The sequence below is a fragment of the Mustela putorius genome, unplaced genomic scaffold (genome assembly GCF_011764305.1).
Source record: "Mustela putorius furo isolate JIRA1106 unplaced genomic scaffold, ASM1176430v1.1 tig00004033_pilon_pilon_pilon, whole genome shotgun sequence".
NCBI lineage: Eukaryota > Metazoa > Chordata > Mammalia > Carnivora > Mustelidae > Mustela > Mustela putorius.
Window position 1 is genome coordinate 6,196,969 of NW_025422169.1, and position 21,329 is coordinate 6,218,297.

A 21,329-nucleotide genomic window follows, 5' to 3' on the forward strand; every position below is an offset into this window, starting at 1 on the left:
TGGTGATCTTTAGGGTTGTCTGTTCATGGTACCGTGTCCTCTGCAGATAAAATTTTACTTCTTCCTTTTACTTCATCCCCTTTGGATGCCTTTTATTTCTTTCCGTTGTCTAATGGCTAGGACTTCCCGTACTGGGTTGAATAAAAGCAGTGAGAGCCAACATCTCTGTCTTACTTCTGACCTTAGGGGGAAAGCTCTCGATTTTTCACCATTGAGTATGATGATGTTGGCTGTAGGTTTTTCGTGTAAGCCTGCGTTATGTTGAGGTATGTTTCCTCCTACTCTGCTTTGCAGAGGGTATTATCATGAATGGATGTTGTGCTTTGTCGAGTGCTTTTTTTACATCTATTGTAATGATCGTGTAGATTTTATCCTTTTTTAAAAAGATTTATTTATTTTCTTAACTGATGTGACATATCATGTTTATAGTTTGGCAAATATGAACCACCGTTGCTTAGGAATAATCTTGGGAATAAATTCCACTTGACTATACTGTGTGATGTTTTTAATGTGTTGTTGGATTTGGTTTGCTAATAATTTGAGATTTTGTGCACCTAAATTCATCAGAGATATTGGTCTACAGTTCTCTTTTGTTTTGATGTCTTTTTTATCTGATTTGGTATCACGGTGATATTGACTTTATGGAATGAATTTGGAAATTTTCATTCCTCGTCTGTTTGTTGGAATAGTTTGAAAAGAACAGGTATTTACCGTTCCTTTAATGTTTGGTAGAATTGGCCCGTGAGGCAATCTGGTCTTGGACTTTAGCTTTTTCGGATATTTTTTTTTTTTTAAGATTTTATTTATTTATTTGACAGAGAGAGATCACAAGGAGGCAGAGAGGCAGGCAGAGAGAGAGAGGAGGAAGCAGGCTCCCCGCTGAGCAGAGAGCCCGATGCAGGGCTCGATCCCAGGACCCTGAGATCATGACCTGAGCCGAAGGCAGCGGCTTAACCCACTGAGCCACCCAGGCGCCCTCAGATATTTTTGATTACTGATTCTATTGCATTGCTAGTAATTGGCCTGTTACAATTTTCTGTTTTCTTCCTGCTTTAGTTCTGGGAGGTTATGTGCTTCCGGGAATGCATCCATTCCTCCTAAGTTGTTGGATTTGTTGGTGTGTAGGTATTCATAATATTCCGTGACATTTGTTGGTATTTGTGTGGTGATGTTTGTTATTTCTCCTCTCTCATGAGTGATTTTGTTTATTTGGGTCCTCTTTCTTTATTTTATTTTTTTTTCCCCCAATGAGCCTGACTAGAGGTTTATCAATTTTGCTGATCTTTTCAAAGAACTAGCTTCTGGTTTCATTGATCTTTTTTAGTTTCTGTAGCATTTATTTCTGGCCTAATCTTTACTATCTCCTTTCTTCTGCTGATTTGGGGTTTTGTTCTTTTCCTAGCTCCTTTAGGTGTAAGGTTGGGTTGTTTATTTGTGATTTCTCTTACTTGAGGTAGGCCATTATTGCTAGAAACTTCCCTTTTAGAATTGCTTTCCGTGTCTCCCAAGGATTCTGGACCATTGTGTTTTCATTTTCATTTGTTTCCGCGCGTCTTTTTATTCTTTCCTCTCCTGGTTGACCCGTTCATTACGGAGTTGCAGATCACTTAACCTCCAGTGTTTGTGCTCCTCCTGGATGTTTTCTTGTGATTGATTTCTAGTTTCTTAGGGGTATGGTCAGAAAACATGCATGTCTCGTGCTTTTTCTGCATCTTTCAAATTAATCGTATGATTTTTATTCTTTCTGTCATTGATGTGATCTATCACTTTGATTGCTTTGCAAATACTGAGCCACCCTTGCATTCCTGGAGTAAATCCCACTTGATTGTGGTGTATTTTGTTTTGTTTTGTTTTGTTCTGGTTTGTTTTTTTAGCTTGTTGAGGCTTGTTTTATGCCCTAATATGTGATCTATTCTGGAGAACCTTCCTTGTGCTCTTGAAAAGAGTATGTGTGCTGCTGTTTTAGGATGGACTGTCTGAATATGTTAAATCTGTCTGATCCAGTGAGTCATTCAAAGCCACTATTTCCTTGTTGATTTTGTGTTTTGATGATCTGTTCATAGGTGGATGCAGGATATTAACACCGCCTACTATTGTTTGCCATCAGTTCCTTTATGTTATTAACTGTGTTACGGATTTGGGTGTCCCACATTGGGTGTGTAAATATTTACAATACTATGACTTCTTTTTATTATGATTTTTGCCCTTCTTTGCCTCTTGTTACAGTCTTTTTTTTTTAATGTTTTATCTAATGTAAGTATTGCTTACCTTGGTTTTGTTTTCACTCAGTTTACATAATTGGTTTTCCATCCTTCACTCTGAATTTGCAGGGATCTTTAAGTCTGAAGAGGAGTATAGGTGGGTCTTGTTTCTTTATCCATTTTGTCAAAATACCCTGTGTGTTTTGATTGGAGCCTTTAGTCCATTTATATTTAAAGTAATTATTGATAGGTATGTAGGCACTGCCATTTTGTTTCTTGTTTAGTGATGGTTCAGATTTTCTCTTCTCCTTTCTTCTTGCTCTCATAGTTTGTTGGCTTTCTTTAGTGATACAATTGGATTCCTTTCTCTTCATATTTTGCATATCTATTCCTGGTGTTTGATTTGTGGTTACCCTTAGGCTTATGTATAACGTCTGTACATAACAGTCTCCGTTAAGTCCAGTGAATATTTTTATGATTATTATTTTAAATTCTCAATCAGGCGTACTACTTAAATCGTTTCACTTTAACTTTCTTGCCATGGTTTTGTCCTTCCGTTCGGGACACACTCCTCCATTTCTTCATTTTGTCAGCTCTCTGTGTGTTTCTTTATGTTAAGAAAGTCAGCTATTTCTCTTGCTCTTAACAGTAGTGGCCTTATGAAGAAGAGGTCCTGATGTGCCCTGCAGTGCAGTGTCCCCTGTTCCCCAGGGCCTGGAGCTTCACGGAATGTCCTGCTGTGTGTGTTGTGTATGCCTTGTTGTTGAGTCCTGGCCTCTTTTTTTCTTTTAGTCAGGTTTTCTCGTGAGGCTCTCTTTGCCTCTGGGCAGTGTTGTTTCCCATCTGGGAGAGGGCACGTTTTAACAAGGTGGCCCGTGCTCTGCTTGTGAAATGAGCCTTGCCCCCACTGCCACCAGAACTGAGTCCTCCTCAAAACACATGGGTTGGAGATGTGGTATTGGCAGGATTTGTGCCAGCCTTTGCGGGGAGGGAGCCCGCAGCTCCAAGGCTAAGGCGAGTGCTACTGGGAAGGACAGATCCACCAAAGTATGGTGAAGGTAAGGCTCGGTGCCAGTTGATTGAGGAGTGTCCATGTGGTCCTGGTTCCCACAGAGGCCATTGTTTATGTGTGGGGTGGGAGAGGAAAGTGGTGCCTACTAGCTCCCTTGTTCCTACAGGAACTCCCCTTGATCTGTGTCTCTCTGGGCCACGCTCTGAGATGAGCAAATCACTGTCCCTCCTGTCTGGCCCTGGCAGTTCTATGCTGGATCTGCACAGCTGTTTGATGTGCTGTCTCTTTAAGGGCGGGACTCCACTTCCAAACACCCTCTGGTACTGATGTTTTAGATTGCAGGCTCTGTTTCCTACTTGGTGTAAGAACTCACGACATTCGGCCCCTCTCATTTCCAGAGTCATGTTATGGGGATTCTTGCTCCCCAGTGGTGGGCTCCCTAGCGTGTCTGTTTTTCACCCTTCTCTGCATCACCTGCTTCCTCCCTGCCCTGGACAGCGCTGGTTTGTTTCTCTCCCAAACTGCGTCTTGGCTCTTACCTTTTCTGATGTGACCTCTTCTCTACTAGCGAGGAGTCTGTTCTGCCAGTCTTGAGGTAGTTCGCTGGGTTATTGATGTTGATGGGACTGTTTCTAGTTGTATCTGTGGGACGAGGTGAGCCGATGGGCTGCCATCTTTCCGGCCAGCCAGTTCCATACTGTTCTGATGACTGCAGCTTGGTAGCTCAGCTTGAGATCTGGGATTAGGATATGTCCAGCTTTGTTTTTCCTTTTCAAGATTGCTTTGGGTATTCTGGGTGTTTTATGATTCCTTATGAATTTTAGGATGATTTGTTCTTGCTCTGAGAAAAATGCTTTTGGTATTTTTTTTTTTCTCAAATTTTTTTTTAATTTTTTTATTTTTTATTTTATTTTTTTTTATAAACATGTATTTTTATCCCCAGGGGTACAGGTCTGTGAATCGCCAGGTTTACACACTTCACAGCACTCACCAAAGCACATTACCCTCCCCAGTGTCCATAACCCCACCCCCCCCTTCTCCCAACCCCCGTCCCCCCAGCAACCCTCAGTTTGTTATGTAAGATTAAGAGTCACTTATGGTTTGTCTCCCTCCCAATCCCATGCTTTTGGTATTTTGATAGGGATTGCATTGACTCTGTGGATTGCTTTGTAGTATAGACTTGTAACAATCTGAATTCTTCCAGTCCATGAACATGGTAGGTCCTTCCATTTATGTCATCTTTCGTTTCCTCCATCAGCGTTTCATAGTTTCCAGAGCACAAGTCTTTTGCCTTTTTGGTTATATATTCCTGGGTATTTTATTATTTTTGATGCAATTGAATATGAAACTGGTTTCTTAATTTCTTTTTCTGCCACTTTCTTATTGCTGTATAGAAACAGCCAATTTCTATAAATTTTACTGACTTCATTTTTTCTAGTATTTTTTTTGGTGGAGTCGGGGGTTTTCTGTGTTTAGTATCAGGTCATCTACAAATAGTGAAGCCTTCCTTCTTCCTCACCAATTTAGAAGCCTTTTTATTTCTTGTCTGACGGCTACAGCTAGGACTGTCAGGACTATGCTGAACAGAAGTGGCGGGAGTGGACATCCCACTCTCATTCTTGATCTTAGAGCAAAAGCTCTCAGGTTTTCACCATTGAGTATGGCGTCAGCTTTTGCTTTGCCTTATGTGGCCTTTGTTATGTCCAGGTGTGTTCCCTCTAATCCCACTTTGTTGAGAGTTTTTATCGTGAACAGATGCTGAGTTTTGCAAATGCTTTTTCTGCATTTTTTTGGCAAATGATCATTTTAATGCTACTGCTGAGTGTGGTTTGCTGATGATAATGTGTTGACGATTTTTGCATCTTTGTTTATCAGGGCTATAGGCCTGTCATTTTCTTTTTCTGTAGCATCTTCGGTTTTGGTATCAAGGTAATGCTGACCTCGTAGGATGTATTTGGAGTACTTTGAGGAACTTTAGGTGTTAAACTCTTTAAATGTTTGGTAGAATTCCCCTGAGAAGCCATCTGGTACCTTGACTTTTATTTGTTAAGAATACAAAAAAGGTCACCTGAATGTGTGGATATTTTGTTTTATGATGGATTCGTATGATGCTTGCTCCTTTGTTTCTCATTTGTTTGCGTTTGCTTCAGGGCATCTGTAGTCTGCTATGCTCTGGTAGACTGTCAAGAATGTGGTCGAACCTAGTAAGCTTTACCGTGGGGGTTGGACTGTCGTATCTGTGAAGAGCCTCTCTGTCGTGCTGTGTGCCAGTAGGGACATGGGGCATAGGTTTGGCGCTTGACCTGCCATTGCTCTGTTACTCCAGGTCACTTGGTATAAAGTTTATACTGTAGTCCGCTGTTCCTTCCTTCCTGTAGTATTAAAAACAGATGAGTAGTGTGTGTGTGTTGAAATGAAACACATTAAATCCTCTAACATTTTTATAGTAGGTGGACATCTAATTCGTCCTCATTTTTAAAAAATGATGAATGCAGAATTTCAAAATCTTTAAGAAGTTAATACTCTGAAGAAGATTAAAGATTACATTGCTTTATTGGTTTTTTTGCCTTAGAATAAAGTCAGAGATTTATAATGTTAAAACACGTACAAAGAAAATGTTGAATGTTGGTATGTTTTGAGTTTAGACGCAGTGGCCAGGGTGCCCTGTGCCTTCTTTTTTTTTTTTAAGATTTTCCTTATTCATTTGACAGACAGAGGTCACAAGTAGGCAGAGAGGCAGGCAGAGAGAGAGGAAGGGAAGCAGACTTCCTGCTGAGCAGAGAGCCAGATGTGGGGCTCGATCCCAGGACCCCGGGATCATGACCTGAGCCGAAGGCAAAGGCCTTAACCCACTGAGCCACCCAGGCGCCCCTGCCCCGTGCCTTCTGCGCTTTCTCCAGGACCGCGTTTGAGGGCTGCTTTGTTATCACTGCCCCAAACAGGCAGGCACCTCTTGCCGCAGAGCACCACGCTGCAGACTGGTCAGTGCGCTGGGCTCCAGTGACACCGTATTTCAAATTGGCCTTTGTTTCTGTGCCTGTTGCAGAACAACCCGCACAAGCTGACTTTGTCGATGACGCCCGATAACAAGTACCCTGAGAAACAAGCGCAGATGGAGACAGAAAAACTCAAGGAAAAGGTCGACTCTCTTTCCCCGAAAGACAAGCAGCAGATCTATGAAAAAGGTCAGATGTTTGATTTTGTTCTAACTCCCTCGCCTTCTCCCGAGCCCAGTGAACTTTGTAAAATGAATGGATAGTTGGAAGCAAGTATCATTTCAACTAACAAGTATTTATTAGGCACCACCAAAGGTCAGTGTTGGATGGGATGGCTTCATCCCCAGTAGGACTGCCCTTACTCTCAGGAGACTGACCCTGTAGTTCAGTAGGAAAGGCAGGAGTCGTAGGGAAGAAGCACACTGATCCCCCCCATCGGCCCTGTCCGGGTCCCTGGTTCTAGTCACCTGGTCAGGCATGGTCTCTGGAAGATGGCGCTGCTTCTGATCTGTCGTCCGGCCAGCAGTAGCCTGCTGCTGCGCCGCGGGGCCTGCACGCCCGCCTCACTGCATCTCCCCGTGGAGGCATTCTCTCACCTCCCATCACCACAACAAGAGAGTTTTTTTTAAGATTTTATTTATTTGAGAGATTGAGAGAACACAAGCTGCGGGAGAGGCAGAGGGAATAGCAGGCTCCCCTCTGAGCAGGGAGCCTGACTCGGGGCTCAGTCCCTGGACGCTGAGATCATGGCCTGAGCCAAAGGCAGACGAGTACTGGACTGAACACCCCAGGCGTCCTACAACAAGAGATTCTGAGAGTGAGACAGACCTCATTCAACGTAACTTTGTGACGGTTTATTGTTGTCAGTGTTCTGTGTTATCATTAGTTGTTCTCTTGCTGTGCAGAATTTATAAGTTGAGCTTGATTATAAGTAAGTACGTATAGGGTTAGGTACTATCCATGGTTTCAGGCGTTCTCTGGGGTGTGGGGAACTTGCTCCCCACAAGTAAGGGGGGACTACTGTAGCTTTATTTATAAAATAAATAAGTTTATTTATTTTACAAATTGTATAAGTACTTGCTGTTTGCCAGGGGCTGTAATAAGCCACTAAAATATATGTTATGTTCGATCTGTCATTAATTGCCAAGTGAGCACTGCATACAGTGTGATTTTGCATTCAGAAGAGGCAGATCTTTGTGAAGGGTGAAGGCCTTGTGCTGGTCATGAGGCCCTGCTTGGGTCCCGGGGATGCAGGCGCAGGTGAAGACCGAGTCCGTTATGTAATTCCTCACTGTCTAAACTCACACCGACTATTAGGCCCAGTGGTCTATTCCAGAGGATGTGCCCGAGAGAAACAAAAGTGCATGTCCACACACACTTGCAAGAACCCACATTTCCATCAACATGGTATATCCGTACTGTGAACTACTACCCAGCCACAGAGAGGAGCAAAATACCGATGCTCTCACATTGGTGAATCTCAGAAGCACTGTGCTAAGTGAAATGAGCACAAAAATACCTGCTCTGTGAGTCCATTTTTATGCAACTGTAGAAATGGTTAAACTATAGTAACAGAAGGCAAGTGAGGGCAGGGGATTGCCTGCAGGGAGCCAGGAGGGAACCTTCTGGAGGATGGAAATGCTCTGTGTCACTATGTGATGATTACATTACTTTTTGCATTTGTCAGAACTCATTGAGTTAGATCCTTAGAATGATGGATTTTGTGATATGTAAATTCTGTATTAACAAAATGTACCAAAAGAGGTATACAAGACACACAGCACCTGCCCCCCCAGAGTGGGAGCTGGCTGGAGCTACATGAAGGATTTGTCAGGCGATAAAGTTGGCTTTTTTTTTCTTTTTCTTTTTAAAGATTTTATTAATTTTTTGAGAGAGAGCATGAGAGAGAAGAAGGTCAGAGGGAGAAGCAGACTCCCCATGGAGCCAGGAACCCGATGCGGGACTCAATTGAGGACTCCGAGATTATGACCTGAGCAGAGGGCAGTTGCTTAACCAACTGTGCCCCCAGGCGCCCTAGAGTTGGCTTTAGATAGGAAGTAAGTAATGCTAAGTTTCAGCTGATTTCATGTAGTTGAGGCAGAGTTAATTCCAGCGTGGAACCTCTTACTCTCTGTCTCCTAGTTCCTGTCTGCATACAGCTGTGTAAGCTCTTCCTGCTTTCAGTAGCTCACCATGAGTAATGTGGTCACGGAAGGATCACTTCTGTTGCGAGCGTGCCGGTTGGCAAGTCCCGTCTTCACTTTTCATTCTTTTATTTTTTTAAAAGATTTTATTTATTTGTTTGACAGAGAGATCACAAGTAGGCAGAGAGGCAGGCAAGAGAGAGGAGGAAGCAGGTTCCCCGCTGAGCAGAGAGCCCGATGCGGGGCTCGATCCCAGGACCCTGAGACCATGACCTGAGCCGAAGGCAGAGGCTTTAACCCACTGAGCCACCCAGGCACCCCATCCATCTTCCTTTTTTAAACTGAGATACTGATTGCTTGCCAAAAGGCCAAGATCAACTGTAGTGTCTGTTCTGTTGTGTTTAACATCTGACGCGCTCTCTCGGAGCACGGTCCCCGAGCGGCCTGAAGTCGGCAGGTAGAGGTATCAGTGGTGCACTATGTGAGCCTCAGGTGTGTAGCACCACGAGTGGACAGTTTGCGCTGAGTGCAGTGATCACAACGGACCACGCTGACCTCTGTCACCAGCCAGTTTATTTTTCTTGTGCTGGAACCCATGAGATCTACTCTCTTGTGTGCAGCGCGGCACTATCACCCGAAGTCACCCATGTCGTGCGTTGCGTCCCGTGACGTCCGTAAGTTTGTACCTTTTGACGCCTTCACCCATTCCTCCCACCGCAGCCACCAGCCTCTGGCGCGCGCCGATCTGCTGTTCATGTCTGTGAGCCTGGTGTTTAGTTTTTTGGGTGCCACATATGCACGAGATCGTATGATGTTTGTCTTTCTCCATCTGACTCATTGCACTTGGCTTAATGCCCTCTGTATTGCCATAAATGGCAAGATGTCATTCCTTTTCTGTGGCTGAATAATAACCCGTTGTGTGTGTACCAAGTCTTTGACCGTCAGTGGACACGTAGGGTGTTCCCGCGTCTTGGCTTCTGTGGGCAACTCCGTAATGAACATGGAGGCACAGACACCTTTGCAAGTTAGAGTTTTATTTTCTTTGAATAAACACCCAGGGGCAGAATTGCTGGGTCATGTAGTAGTTCTGTGTGTGAGTGTTATTGGAGGAGCCTCAGCAGCTGCCCCGGTGTGCCTTCCCACCAGAGTGCACGAGGTTCCCCGTTCTCTGCATCCTTCCACACTGTTTCTTGTCTTTTTGACTGACGCGGTTCCGATGGGTGTGACGTGACCTCTCATCATGGTTTTGATTTGCATTTCCCTCTCGATGAGTGACGTGGGGCACTTTTTCATATTCCTGTTGGCCCTCTGCATGTCTTCTCTAGGAAAATGACTATTCACGTCCTATGCCCATTTTTAATCAGAGTATTTGGGCTTTTTCTTGGTGTTTAGTTATTATATAGGTCCGTTTGTATCTTCAGATATCAGCTGCTTATCAGATGTGGCCTGCCAGGACCTTCTCCCATTCTGTAGATTGCCTTTCATTTTGTTGATGGCTCCCTTTGCTGTGCAGAAGCTTTTAGTTTGATGTAGTCCTGTGTGTTTTCCATTTTTGATAAAGCCCTTTATAGCACAGAATGTAATTCTAGGCCTAAGCAACAGATTGTACATTCCTGGGTTGTCAGATTCTTGCCCTGGCCAGGAAGGTGTGTATGGTTCTAAGAAAACCCATGTGCTCTGGTCCACACTCACATGTGAGTGGATGGAGGCCCGTGTTACATAAACGTGTGTTTATTTTGCAGATCACCCCAGAGTTCCCTTAGGTAGGAGACAGTGCTGGCGCATTTCAGGGGTATTTCAGGTCAGTCTCGGTTGTGGACTTCTGGGAGCAGTCTGCGATCTGTAGCTAACCACCAGTGAAAGCAGGGGCAGTTGGAAGTCAATTTACGAAGAGCTTTAAACAAGCCTCCAGTTTGGGTTATTGCTGTGTAACTGGCCCGGTGCTGTTGCAAAGGGTGATAGCCCCTGCCACTGGGAGCTTGTTACCTGGCGGAGGAGAAGGTGCTAGAGATTGCCCCGCTGCCCCGGGGTATAGGGAGAGGAGCGGCAGGGGTCAAGGTCAGGGGACTGCATGGAGGGGGTGGACCCTGGAGCTGCTCTTGGAACTGGATGCGGGCAGAGGCAGGGGGCAGGCTTCTCAGATCCCGCACACAGACCCAGGAGGTGTCCAGGGGCAGAGGGCAGCCAATCGTTGAGGGCAGGCCTGGGAAGTCTCTGGAAATTCGCAGAGAGCCCACTCCTTGTGTCTGCCAGAACTAGTGCTGTGGGCCCGCGCCCCGCCGGGCGGGTGCGGAGGGAAGATGGCCAGCAGCAGTCCCTGTGCCGGTGCAGGGCGGCCCTGAAGGTTCCCCAAGGGGACAGGTGCTGGGGACCTCAGGGAGGAGGGAGGTGAGTCCAGCCCAGCTCCTCAGACTGCCATGGGGAATGAAGCTGCCACCCGTTTGTTTGAGGGAACTCTCAGCTGGCGTCATCCCTCGTTCAGTGCTGTCATCGGGCACAAGGGCTGAACATTTGGGGTTCCCTCCCTGATGGGCTGGGTGCTTCTGTGACTCCAGGAAGGAGGCGTCTCTTCCCTCTTCTTACCAGACGGGTGAGGGCCCGGCCCAGAAAAGCTGTGCTTGAGCATTTCTAGGATTTGGGAAATTTACATGATGACACAAGCATGGAGTGGAGCTTAGTGCGGATGAAGTAAGAATAGAGAAGTGTGAAAATCACTAACTTTCAGTCCATGTTGTGTTGAAAACCCTGAAAACAGTGGACTCAGTATAAAGTGCGGGGCGAAGGGGAAACTACTTGAGCCAGCTACCCCCCTCCAACCTAGCAAAGTAGTTCTTTCATGGCATGAAGAGGAGAGAGCAGGCTTCCAGGCTCCGGAAGGGCTTGCTGGGGACAGCGGGACTGTGAAACCACGGTGGGCGCGCCTGGGCTGGCCGCCCACGCTGGTCCCCTGGCGCTGTTGCGAGCAGGTTCAGTGGCAGAGACGCACCTCTCCGCGGCTGGGGTGTCCTCACGCTCACCACCTGCCTTGTCTCTAGGCCTAGAGTTACAGACCCAGCAGAGCCAGCCGCAGGACGCCTCCTGTCTGCCAGCCCTGAAGGTGTCGGACATCGAGCCCACCATGCCGCTCACGGAGCTGGAGGTGGCCCTGGCAGGTGTGTCTGCAGGAGAGGGCGCCGTGTGGGAGTGTTTTCTGGGAAGTGTCTCGCCACCCTCTTCATGGGCTCACTACCCCCATGGCGTGTGGGTGGGTTTCCCATGCTGGGACCAAGGACTTCCCTGCCCAGAGACCTCGGTGCTTCCTTGGCGGGGGCGCTCCCAGGACACTGTGGTGCCCTGCTCCCAAGGTCACGGGAGGATCCGGCTCGGGTGGGGGCTCATCTGAGTGCAGCCGCCGGGCAAGCCTTGCCTGGGGGGTCCAGACCACCCGCCACACTCCAGGGCCGTCTCGCATCCCCTTTCCCAGGCTCCTTCGTTCACCAGGGCCAGTGCATGGGGGCACAACGCACGGATGAGGTCTTCGTCTCTGGACGAGGCTTCTGGGAAAAGTAGGCTTAGCGTCCAGCTTGTGTTTTAGTCTCCCCCAGCCTTGGTTTAACAGTGAGGTTCGTTGAGTGTTGACAAAGAGAGCGAGTGAGGGTGAGTGACAGGTTGTGAGTCTGTGCCCGCTCCCTCTGCCGGTTTGCGGCGCCGCGCTGGTGCTGGAAGGACCGGAGCACACAGCATGTGCCCCCGAGGGACTTGGGATCCTGGATGATCATGAGATCTGAGGTGGGGGGGGTTGAGATGGGTGAGAGAGGAGTGTGGGGTGTTGCAGGTGGGAGCTCTCAGTCCCGTGACAGCATGGAGGGCTGCATGGAGGAGGTGTAGAGATGGGGAGAGGCGGGCTCCGCCAGCTCAAGCACCAGGGCAGCCTCAGAGCCCAGGGAATGCTGCTCCTGTTCCCGCCCTCCTGAAGGCATGGGTTATTTTAGTACTGAAGGTTGTTTCAGTGTTTACCATTGACGGGTAGTCTTTGCTGATGTAATGTTTAAACACTCTTGAAAAGCAGCAGCATTTTAAAGGCCCTAAACGAAAAGAGCTTCCTTGTGCTTCCGCAGCCGGCCAGACCCCTGTGCAGATCTGCGCGCAGCCCACCAACGGCCTGGTGTACTTCCGGGCGTTCGTCAGCCTCCACACCCTCCCCGAGGAGCTCAGGCCCTACGTCCCGCTCTTCTGCAGGGTGCTCACCAAGTAAGTAAGACGCAGGGCGCCTGGGTGACTCAGTGGGTTAAGCCTCTGCCTTCGGCTCAGGCCATGATCTCAGGGTCCTGGGATGGAGCCCCGCATCGGGCTCTCTGCCCAGCAGGGAGCCTGCTCCCCCCCCCCCCGCCTGCCTCTCTGCCTACTTGTGATCTCAGTCTATCAAATAAATAAATAAAATCTTTAAAAAAAAAAAAAAAAGACACGTATTTTGGGATCAGGGCATCTTTGCATATTTTGGCCCTGCGTTTTTCTGTATATATAGTTGTTTTAGTGCATCAACAATCATTTTTTAGCATATCATTTTAATTTTAAAAACCCATCGTGTTGTTATTTAAGTGTATAAGTAAAATTTGTAAGCTATTTGTTAAGAATTTTTCCTATAAAAGCCATATTTTCGTTTTAAAATGTAGGACTTAAAGCCTAGAGTATAAGGTGATACAGATACAACTATCTCCGCATCTTAGTTTCTTATAAAATTGTGACAATGCTGGTTTCTCATCAGACAATGTAAGTAATTGACTCTGACACATAGGCATCTTGAGAGGCCGTGTCGTGTGCCCTGCTCTGAGCTAACTGAAACCACACTTGACTCCTGCAGATCTGGTGTCCAGGTCGATGTGAGAACACGGCCGCAGCTCGCCGTTCCTCTGCTGAGGGTCGGTGGCCGAGGGGGCCGGGCTGAGTGGCAGGCAGAGCACTGAGGTTTCCCTTTCCGTGTGCTGGGACAGTGAACGGGATGGCGAGGGGACCGTGAGGGGAGGAGCCTCTTAGGGCGTGGGCCGGCCGCCCCCAGGCCACACGCATAGCCTTCCCAGTGAGGAGCCGGAGGATGGGTCCCGCACACGCTGGCAGGCGTCAGGGGAGGCATCAGGGGAGGACCGCTTGGACCTTCTCCACGTTCTCCGCCCTCGGGGCTCCCCTTGCCGGCCCTTCTGCAGCACAGCCGTTTCAGGGCGACCTCAAGAGCATTGCTGTGACCTGAGTTACACTGGGAACAGGATGTGTCTTGGAAAAGCATCACCCCCCTGAGATGACTTCTGCTTTTCGTAAAAGCTCTAAAAGATCTCCTTTGGGAGCGTGAATGTTTGGGCAGACGCCCTCTGTGCCAGGACCTTTTAGAGCAGAGGCAAGCCCAGGGGCACTCGGAGGCCCGGCAGGCTTGGGCCCGCAGGAGCCGAGCGTGGTGTTCTGTCGTTCACGCCGGGCAGCGGCCGCCTCTGCGCGCACAGCCGGGCGCCGCTCGGTGACCTCCCCAACGTGTCGGGTCTGCCTGGGGCGTTGCACGGCCGCACTCCGTAGTGTCGTTGGCGGGGGTGGAGGCTGTGGCAGCTCACGGTGACCAGGGACGCGCCAAGATCACGCCGGCAGTTGGGGAACCCTCCTTTGCTGTTGATAGGCTGGGCTGCGGCCTCCTGGGCTACAGGGAGCTGGCGCAGCTGATGGAGCTGAAGACGGGGGGCATGGCCGCGTCTCCCCACGTGCTGCCCGACGAGACGCATCTGGACACCTACGAGCAGGTAGTGCGGTGCTTCCGCATCCCAGGCGCTCCGGAGCGCGTCTCCGCCCCTCTTCCCTCTGAAATAATTTTTTCTTTTGTTTCTTTCATGACTCAGGGTGTGCTTTTCTCATCTTTCTGCCTCGAGAGGAACCTGCCCGACATGATGCATCTCTGGAGCGAAATATTCAGCAGGTGACCGCTCGCAGAGCCCTCCTCCGGGGGCTGGGTCCCAGGGCGCGCCTGAGAGCGGTTGGTTTCTGAGCTTGGTTTTGGTCGTGGCCCTGAGCGTCTCTACATTATCTGACGACTTGGGTCTCATTCTCCCCAGTACTGAAAAGGGCGTGGGTGCGTCTCCAGAACTGAGGACGGTTTTCTTTTCCCACAGCCCGTGCTTTGAGGAAGAGGAGCACTTCAGGGTGCTGGTGAAGATGTCCGCTCAGGAGCTCGCCAACGGGGTCCCCGACTCGGGCCATCTCTACGCGTCCCTTAGGGCGAGCAGGACCCTGACGCCCGTGGGGGACCTGCAGGAGACCTTCAGTGGGATGGATCAGGTGACAAGCTGCGTCTTCCAGAGTTGGTGACAGACTGTTTCTATCTCAGAAAAGCTAACCTTGACCCCACTGATGAGTCTCTCCCACCTCCCCAGCCCACCGGTCCCTGGCCAGGCAGCCGCATCCCACACCCCGCCCGGCCGGATTCCCGAGTCCGGGCTGTCTGGTTCCCAGACCGGGAAAGCGCGCCTGTGGTCACCCTCTGCCTGCAGGTCCGTCTCTAGATCTCGGTTTCTCTGGCTCAGGTGAGGCTGATGAAGAGGATCGCGGAAATGACAGACGTCAGACCGGTGCTGAGAAAGCTCCCACAGATCCAGGAACACGTGCTGCACCGCGACAACATGAGGTACCCGCCCGCCGCATGCCCAGGCTGTTTCCGCACACGCATCATCTCGTTCTTCCCGTGTCCCTAGGTGTGGCTTTTACGGTCTAATCACTTGAAGCTGTAGTTGCACACACTTTAGTTCAGGGAGAGCATTGGGGGCAGGTCATAGAATTCATTCTAGTCCTCAGATGTTCTTGTCATCAAGAAGTCCTTTTTTTTTTCCAGCAGTCATTTTTTATGGGAAAAAGTTTAATAAGCATGAAAGGTGGGAAAGCGCGCGAGCTACTTCAACCCAGACCCGCCAAGTTGCTTCTTACCCATGTCCCGTTATGGTGGCTCCAGAAGTGAATTGCAACACAGGTCAGGTTAGCTTGCTTAAGAACAGAATGAAAATGCAGTTTCTCATGAGAACAGTTCCGTGAGGATAAGGGGGGGACATCTGACACCAACAGCGCGAACGGAACGGTCAGCGACAGATGGCGCATTCTCGGGTCTCACCAATAAGGACACAGGTTTAGATTACCTGTAGTGCCTTGTCGAGACCCCCACCATCTTCCTGGGCTGGTTCTCAGGAATCCGCGACCCTCTGGGATGGCAGCATTGGCTTTCGCTGCTGGGCCACCACCCGCTCTGCACCATGGTGTCCTGGGCAACGAAACCACTCGGACCCTCTATTTCCTTCTCCGTAAAACACTGTTGCATAGACTTATGCGAGGAATAAATGAGCTTCTAAAGCAGTTGGTGTAGTGCCTGGAATGTAGTTCACATTGATACGATGGTACTTGCTATTAATTAGACGAAATTCAGGAGTGAGGGCAGTGTCAGAAAAAGAGACACCACACCGTCAGCAGTCTGCACCGTCAAGTAGCTTGCATGTGACGGCGGCGTTTGTGACTGTGGCAGGCAGAGGACTTACGTACAGGCGTGTTCTGGAGAGCACAGAATTCTTTGGCAACTTAACTCCACTTGATCGACCAGTTCACATCTTCAAATTATTGATTTGTCTTCTAGAAAATAATGTCGGTTTTTCTGCCTTCAGATAACGAAAGTCGCAGGCACGGTTGTCAGATTGTGTTCTGTGTTTCCATGGGGCCGAGCGTCAGAAGTGCGCTCCTGGCATCCGGCCCGGACCCACGGGCAAAGCCTTTTTGGTAACTTGGAAGTGCTGTGGAGACGGCTGTATTGTTTGCTACCATTTGTTTTTAATTGTTTTGAACATGATTTGATTCAAAATGGGTGTAGTAGTCCCTTCTTTGTATTATTCATGCAGAATATCAAATTAGTAAAACTCTCATTTCTCTAAAGGTTTCCTCCACATTTGTGGTGTTTTGCACAGGTGCTCTGTGAACGCTACGCCTCAGCAGATGCCTCTGGCAGAAAAAGCAGTAGAAAAGTTCATTAGAAACCTCGGTCGGAGTAAACCGGAACGGAAGCCGGTGTGCCCGTACGTGGTTGAGGTGAGGGCCGCGGGCATGGGTCCCTGTGGGTCCAATAACCCCGATGCCCCCATGGCACGTGAGGAACCAGAGCCGGGCAGGAGGCAGTAGCTTTTGCCTAGTGTTAGTTCAGCCGGGTCAGAAATGAATCCACACCCTTCCATCCCGCTTCCCTTGTCGGCGCTGTAACCTCGGCACTGAACGCTCTCCTGCCGGGAGGAAAGGCCGGATCGAGGTCCACTGTGCTAGCATGAGAACAGGCCAAAACTGACCCAGGAAAGCCGGGACCCGAACACCCCAGCGCACGGCCGTTCTCTAGGTCGCACCTAGTACGGGCTGCCTGGTTCCATGACCGTACAGAGCGGGTTTCATGGAGCTTACCAGAACAGGCCAGAACATTCTCGTGGAGAAGGTGGGCAGTCCATAGATGGGGCAGAGAGACCGTTCCTGCTCTCTTCTCCGTGACGTTCACGTGCCTGTGACCCTGCCGGATAGACCAGGCCTGTCTTCCCAGTGAGCAGAGCCCCTGGCAAGGTGGCCTGCTGCTGCTTCTCCCTGACCGTCTGGAAATCGCACAGAAATCCCACTTGTTTCAAACAGGGCTGCTGGGAACACGTAAGCGTGTATGCCCCAGCACTTGTATTTGGCCGTGAGTTTTCTAGACCATTCCTTAGCTGTATAAGGTGTATTTGGGATTTTTCTCATGTTGGGAACGTTTTATTTTCAGAAACCTGCACCCAGCGGGTCCAGTGGAAGCGCCCACATTAGCGGCCCCCAGGTCATAAGGAAGCTGATCACAGTGAGTGGACACAGCCCCTGTCCCCTTAGGAAGAGCAGCTTTCCATCTTTGCCCTGTCTGGGATGGGGTGGCCGGTGCCCCGGGGGCTTCTCCCCTACAGGGGTGCAGCAGGCCCTTGTGTCGCCTGTGTCACCCTCGCGCTATCCGCCTTCACTCAGGCACAGCAGGCTGCAGCGCTGGCGGGGTCACTGTCGGCGGGGCCTCCTGTACCCTTCTCCCTGCTCGGCTTTAATGGTGACGGGTTTGGGTTTGGTTCATCAGACAATGTTGATTTAACATATTTCTGAGGAAGAACGCAAAGGTGAGGTCAGTCACTTATGGATGGAAACCACGTAGGAGGAAATGTTTCTCACTGAGGAACTACATTTCGAAGCCCTGAGTTAGGGTTTGAATGTTTTTTGGTAAAGCAGCCGCTTATGTGGACCGACCTGACCGGCATGATTGCCAGTGCCTTGCCCGTAGCCGTGAGCTCGTGGCAGGGGGTGGCGGGGGGAGACAGCACGGCCTGCCTGTCCTCCGCAGGCTCCCACCTTCAAGCCGTGCCAGACGAAGACGCACTTCCTGCTCCCGTTCCCAGTGAACTACGTGGGCGAATGCATCAGGACTGCCCCCTACGCAGACCCAGACCACGCCAGGTACAGGGCCAGGGGAGGGCAGAGATCGCTGGTGCGTACACAGGGCCCCGGCACGCAAGGCGGGTGCTGGGTTCGAGGGGAAGTGCGTGTCCACGAGGGGAATAGAATCATGGGATGATGTCCAGCTGGGTGGCTGGACTGGGCGGCCGGTTTGTTTCCGTGTTTCTGGGAAACACACGTGTTCTCTACGCTGAGCCCCACAGACCGGAGATATGTACTGTATTAGACAGACTTAAAGCACAAACAGGTTATGAGAAGTACCCTGGGTAGTATCGATTTCTTTCCCCCCTTTCTTTGTATTTTATAATTTTCCAGCAATGACCTTATATGTTCCTTGTGTAGTACAGCATGTTCACAGCTGGGGCGGGTAAGCCTCCCAGGGCCTGCTGGCGAGGGGGAGCCTGTCTGCCCAGGTCTGGCACCGTGAACCCATGCTATGAGCGGCTCCCCCTCCCCCATCTTCTGGGGGGGGGAACACCTGTTTGCTTCTCTAGTTGGCGTCTGGACTTAGACCAGTCAGTGGGGGCCAGTAGGACCCCGCTTCCTGTCCTGTGAAGGTATTTGGCAGAACATTCCGTTTCTCTTCCGGGGCATCTGCTGTAACTGCACTTCCGTTGTGAGTGTCGGACTCGGCTCGGTCTGTTGCAGTGTGTTCTCAGGGAGGGCACCTACGGAAATCCGTTCGAGAGCTTCCTGGGTTTAGAGAGCCGCGCGCACACCAGCGGGGAACTTGGAGAAGGGACGGTTTGCACATTTGCCTGCACAGTAGATTTATGACCTGTTCCCTCGGTCGGATTGTCCGTGTCCCTGTGTGCTGTGGCCCGGGGGAGCTGGACGTGTCTGAGGGACCTTCCTGTCCCTCCCCACCACTCCCCACAGCCCTGGTTTGAAAATTCATCTCACGTGTTCCTCCTTCTAGTTGTCCTGCTCCATCAGGAAAGGGAGACTGTAGCGTTCCGTGCTGTGTCTTGTTTTCACCTAATCCAGAAGGACAGCGAATACGAGTACATCACATCGGGTACTACCCTGCCGGGCCTACGGTTTTTAACTTGCGTTTTTTAATCATTCATTTCAGCCTTAAGATCCTTGCACGTTTGATGACTGCCAAATTCCTGCACACAGAAATTCGAGAGAAGGGCGGTGCTTATGGTGGCGGCGCCAGACTCAGCCGCGACGGCGTGTTCACACTGTACTCGTACCGGTGAGTGCGAGCGCCATCTCCCAGCTCCGCTAAGCACCGCGGGCCGCTGTCTTACGCGTGGGGATCAGCCTCTGAAGAAGAGCTTGCCCTTGCTTCTCGCTTCTTTGGTGCATCAATCAGCACACCCGGCAACGTCCTCGGTTGTCCATGCCAGGGGCGGCAGTGCCTACTGGGCAGCTTTGGCTTAATTAAATACGCCGGTTACCCAACACCCAGACTGAGTTAGAGGCAACAAGTCGAGAGCTTTCTGGGCTCACTTCCTGCCCAGAGGTCCGGCATGGGTGCTGGGCGCTTCGTGGTCACGGCCCCTGACTCTTCTCTCCCCTCTTGGTTAGAAAGTTTCCGAGGACGTAGGGAATTTAGGAATTCGGGAATTCAGAATACCCTGCAGGCAGGATGAGTTTGCTGCCCCCAGTGCAGTCTCTCCCTGCCCGCGCCTCGCCGCGTGCCGGGACCCTTGGAGGACGTGTGCACGCCCGCGGGAGCTGCACTTGCGGAGGACAGCAGTGCCGCTGTGACCCCCTCGGTGTCTGCTGCCAGGACGTGCTGCTGCGCAGAGCCGGGAGCCAGGGCGTCCAAGCTCTCTGGCCCCTTTGGGGCGGAGTGTGGAGCGTTCGTCTGTCCCGGGTGTGTCTTAAAGTGTGGACGTGAGTTGTCTTCCCTGTGCACCTGATCTCTCTCCGCGACATCAGAGAGGGGTATTTAATGATCTGGTGGTGGAGCAGGCCAGCATGTGTCTCTTTGGTCTCCTAGGGATCCACGTTCCGCAGAGACGCTGCAGTCTTTCTCGAAGGCTATGGACTGGGCTAAGGCTGGGAGGTTCACAGAGCAAGACATTGACGAAGCAAAGCTTTCCGTTTTCTCCGCCGTGGACGCCCCCGTGGCTCCTTCGGACAGAGGTATGTGCAGTAAACCATGCAGTGCACCCGATATGAGGTGTCGCCATGGTTCCCCTCGCCCGTCCGCCCCTGTGGTGCGCAGACGTCCCCCTAGAGCTGCCGCTTCTCAGTGTGGGCCACTCGCAGAGGGTGGCATCCTGTCATCCCAGAGCTTGAGCCATCCAAGGCCCCCGGACTTGGCCTCCACTCCGAGGGGAGAGGCTTGGTGGGCATGTGGAGGTCAACAGAGTGACCTCCGGTGGAAGTATGTCCCACGGGTGCCCTTAGAACAGGGTCCATGCCCCGGGCTGCTGCCCCGAGTTAACTGTGCTCACGGTCAGGGCTGGACCACTTCCTGTGCGGCCTCTCGGACGAGATGAAGCAGGTGCACCGGGAGCAGCTCTTCGCCGTCCGCCATGAGGATCTCATCCATGTGAGCAACAAGTATGTCCCCGGGGCCGGGTGTCGAGAGCCCTCCCGCGGCCACCCCAGGCTCCTCCTGTGGGAAGCAGCCCTGACGGATCCCCGCCTGTTTTCCAGGTACCTTGACACTGGGAAGAGCACGCACGGGTTGGCTCTGCTGGGACCAGAGAACACAGAAATCGCTAAGGACCCGTCGTGGGTGACGGGCGAGTAGTTCTGACCGCCCGGGAGTCTGACTGCTCGGATGAACCTACAGGCATGTGGGGCTCCTCAGCATGAAGCCCGAGTGGATTTCGTTTGCAAGGAGAGAAACAGTACTGTTTGCCCCACATTTTGCTCATGCCTGGCTCTTATGTGGCCGGTCCGCTCAAGCTGCTCTGTCTCGGAAGAGACGACCACGAAGAACTTGAAATAATCACGTATTAAATGCTAGAGTCACACAGACTATAACTAAAGTTGACATAAATGCCATTTATCTTATGAATTCTGGAGCATTTATTTTAAAAACTTGGAAATAAAAGACCACTCTGACCTAACCTACCTGTGCTTTCGTCATTATTTTAAGTGACATTTTGCTAGAGTAGTTCTCAAGGCCTTTATTAAAAAATAAGTGAACAAAGGCCCCCGAGGTCCCTTGATTTGTGGAACCAGTGTGGTCACACCACACACCCGTGGAACAGTCTGGAACAGATGGGCGGCCTGGCGGATTAAAAGCGCATTGAGCTTCTCCCATGGGCTTTACGGGATGGAGCTTCTGTCACCCTACGTATCTCCCACAGAAAACACAGTCCGCACTGGTTCTTCCTTGGCCGCGCCGCCGCGGCTCCTGACCAGACTTGGTGGGGGCCCTCCAGCTCTCGGACCTCTCAGACGACAGAAGAGGCAGAAACGCCGCTTGCTGAGCACCGGCGCAGGTAAGCAAGCGCCCTTCCTCGGCGAAGCCGGGCTGTGCCCGGGCTCCTGGCTGGGCCCCTCCCAGCAGACACCA

The 21,329-nt window shown here is 50.7% G+C and overlaps 1 protein-coding gene across 2 annotated transcripts in view; it reads left to right on the forward strand.

Moving 5' to 3' along the window:
- Positions 1–20,877, forward strand: part of PITRM1 (pitrilysin metallopeptidase 1) — a 42,116-nt gene extending 21,239 nt beyond the window's left edge. For both annotated transcript variants that reach the window (XM_004757911.2, XM_045072367.1), the window contains 14 exons: positions 6,260–6,398; positions 11,389–11,505; positions 12,451–12,583; positions 13,992–14,112; positions 14,209–14,285; positions 14,479–14,644; positions 14,890–14,990; positions 16,306–16,426; positions 17,133–17,204; positions 17,727–17,839; positions 18,915–19,040; positions 19,794–19,939; positions 20,260–20,362; positions 20,459–20,877. In XM_004757911.2, the coding sequence (XP_004757968.1) occupies positions 6,260–6,398; positions 11,389–11,505; positions 12,451–12,583; positions 13,992–14,112; positions 14,209–14,285; positions 14,479–14,644; positions 14,890–14,990; positions 16,306–16,426; positions 17,133–17,204; positions 17,727–17,839; positions 18,915–19,040; positions 19,794–19,939; positions 20,260–20,362; positions 20,459–20,555 (1,632 nt within the window). In that variant the 3' untranslated portion in view covers positions 20,556–20,877. The remainder of the gene's footprint in view (positions 1–6,259; positions 6,399–11,388; positions 11,506–12,450; positions 12,584–13,991; positions 14,113–14,208; positions 14,286–14,478; positions 14,645–14,889; positions 14,991–16,305; positions 16,427–17,132; positions 17,205–17,726; positions 17,840–18,914; positions 19,041–19,793; positions 19,940–20,259; positions 20,363–20,458) is intronic.
- Positions 20,878–21,329: the final 452 nt, after the last annotated feature.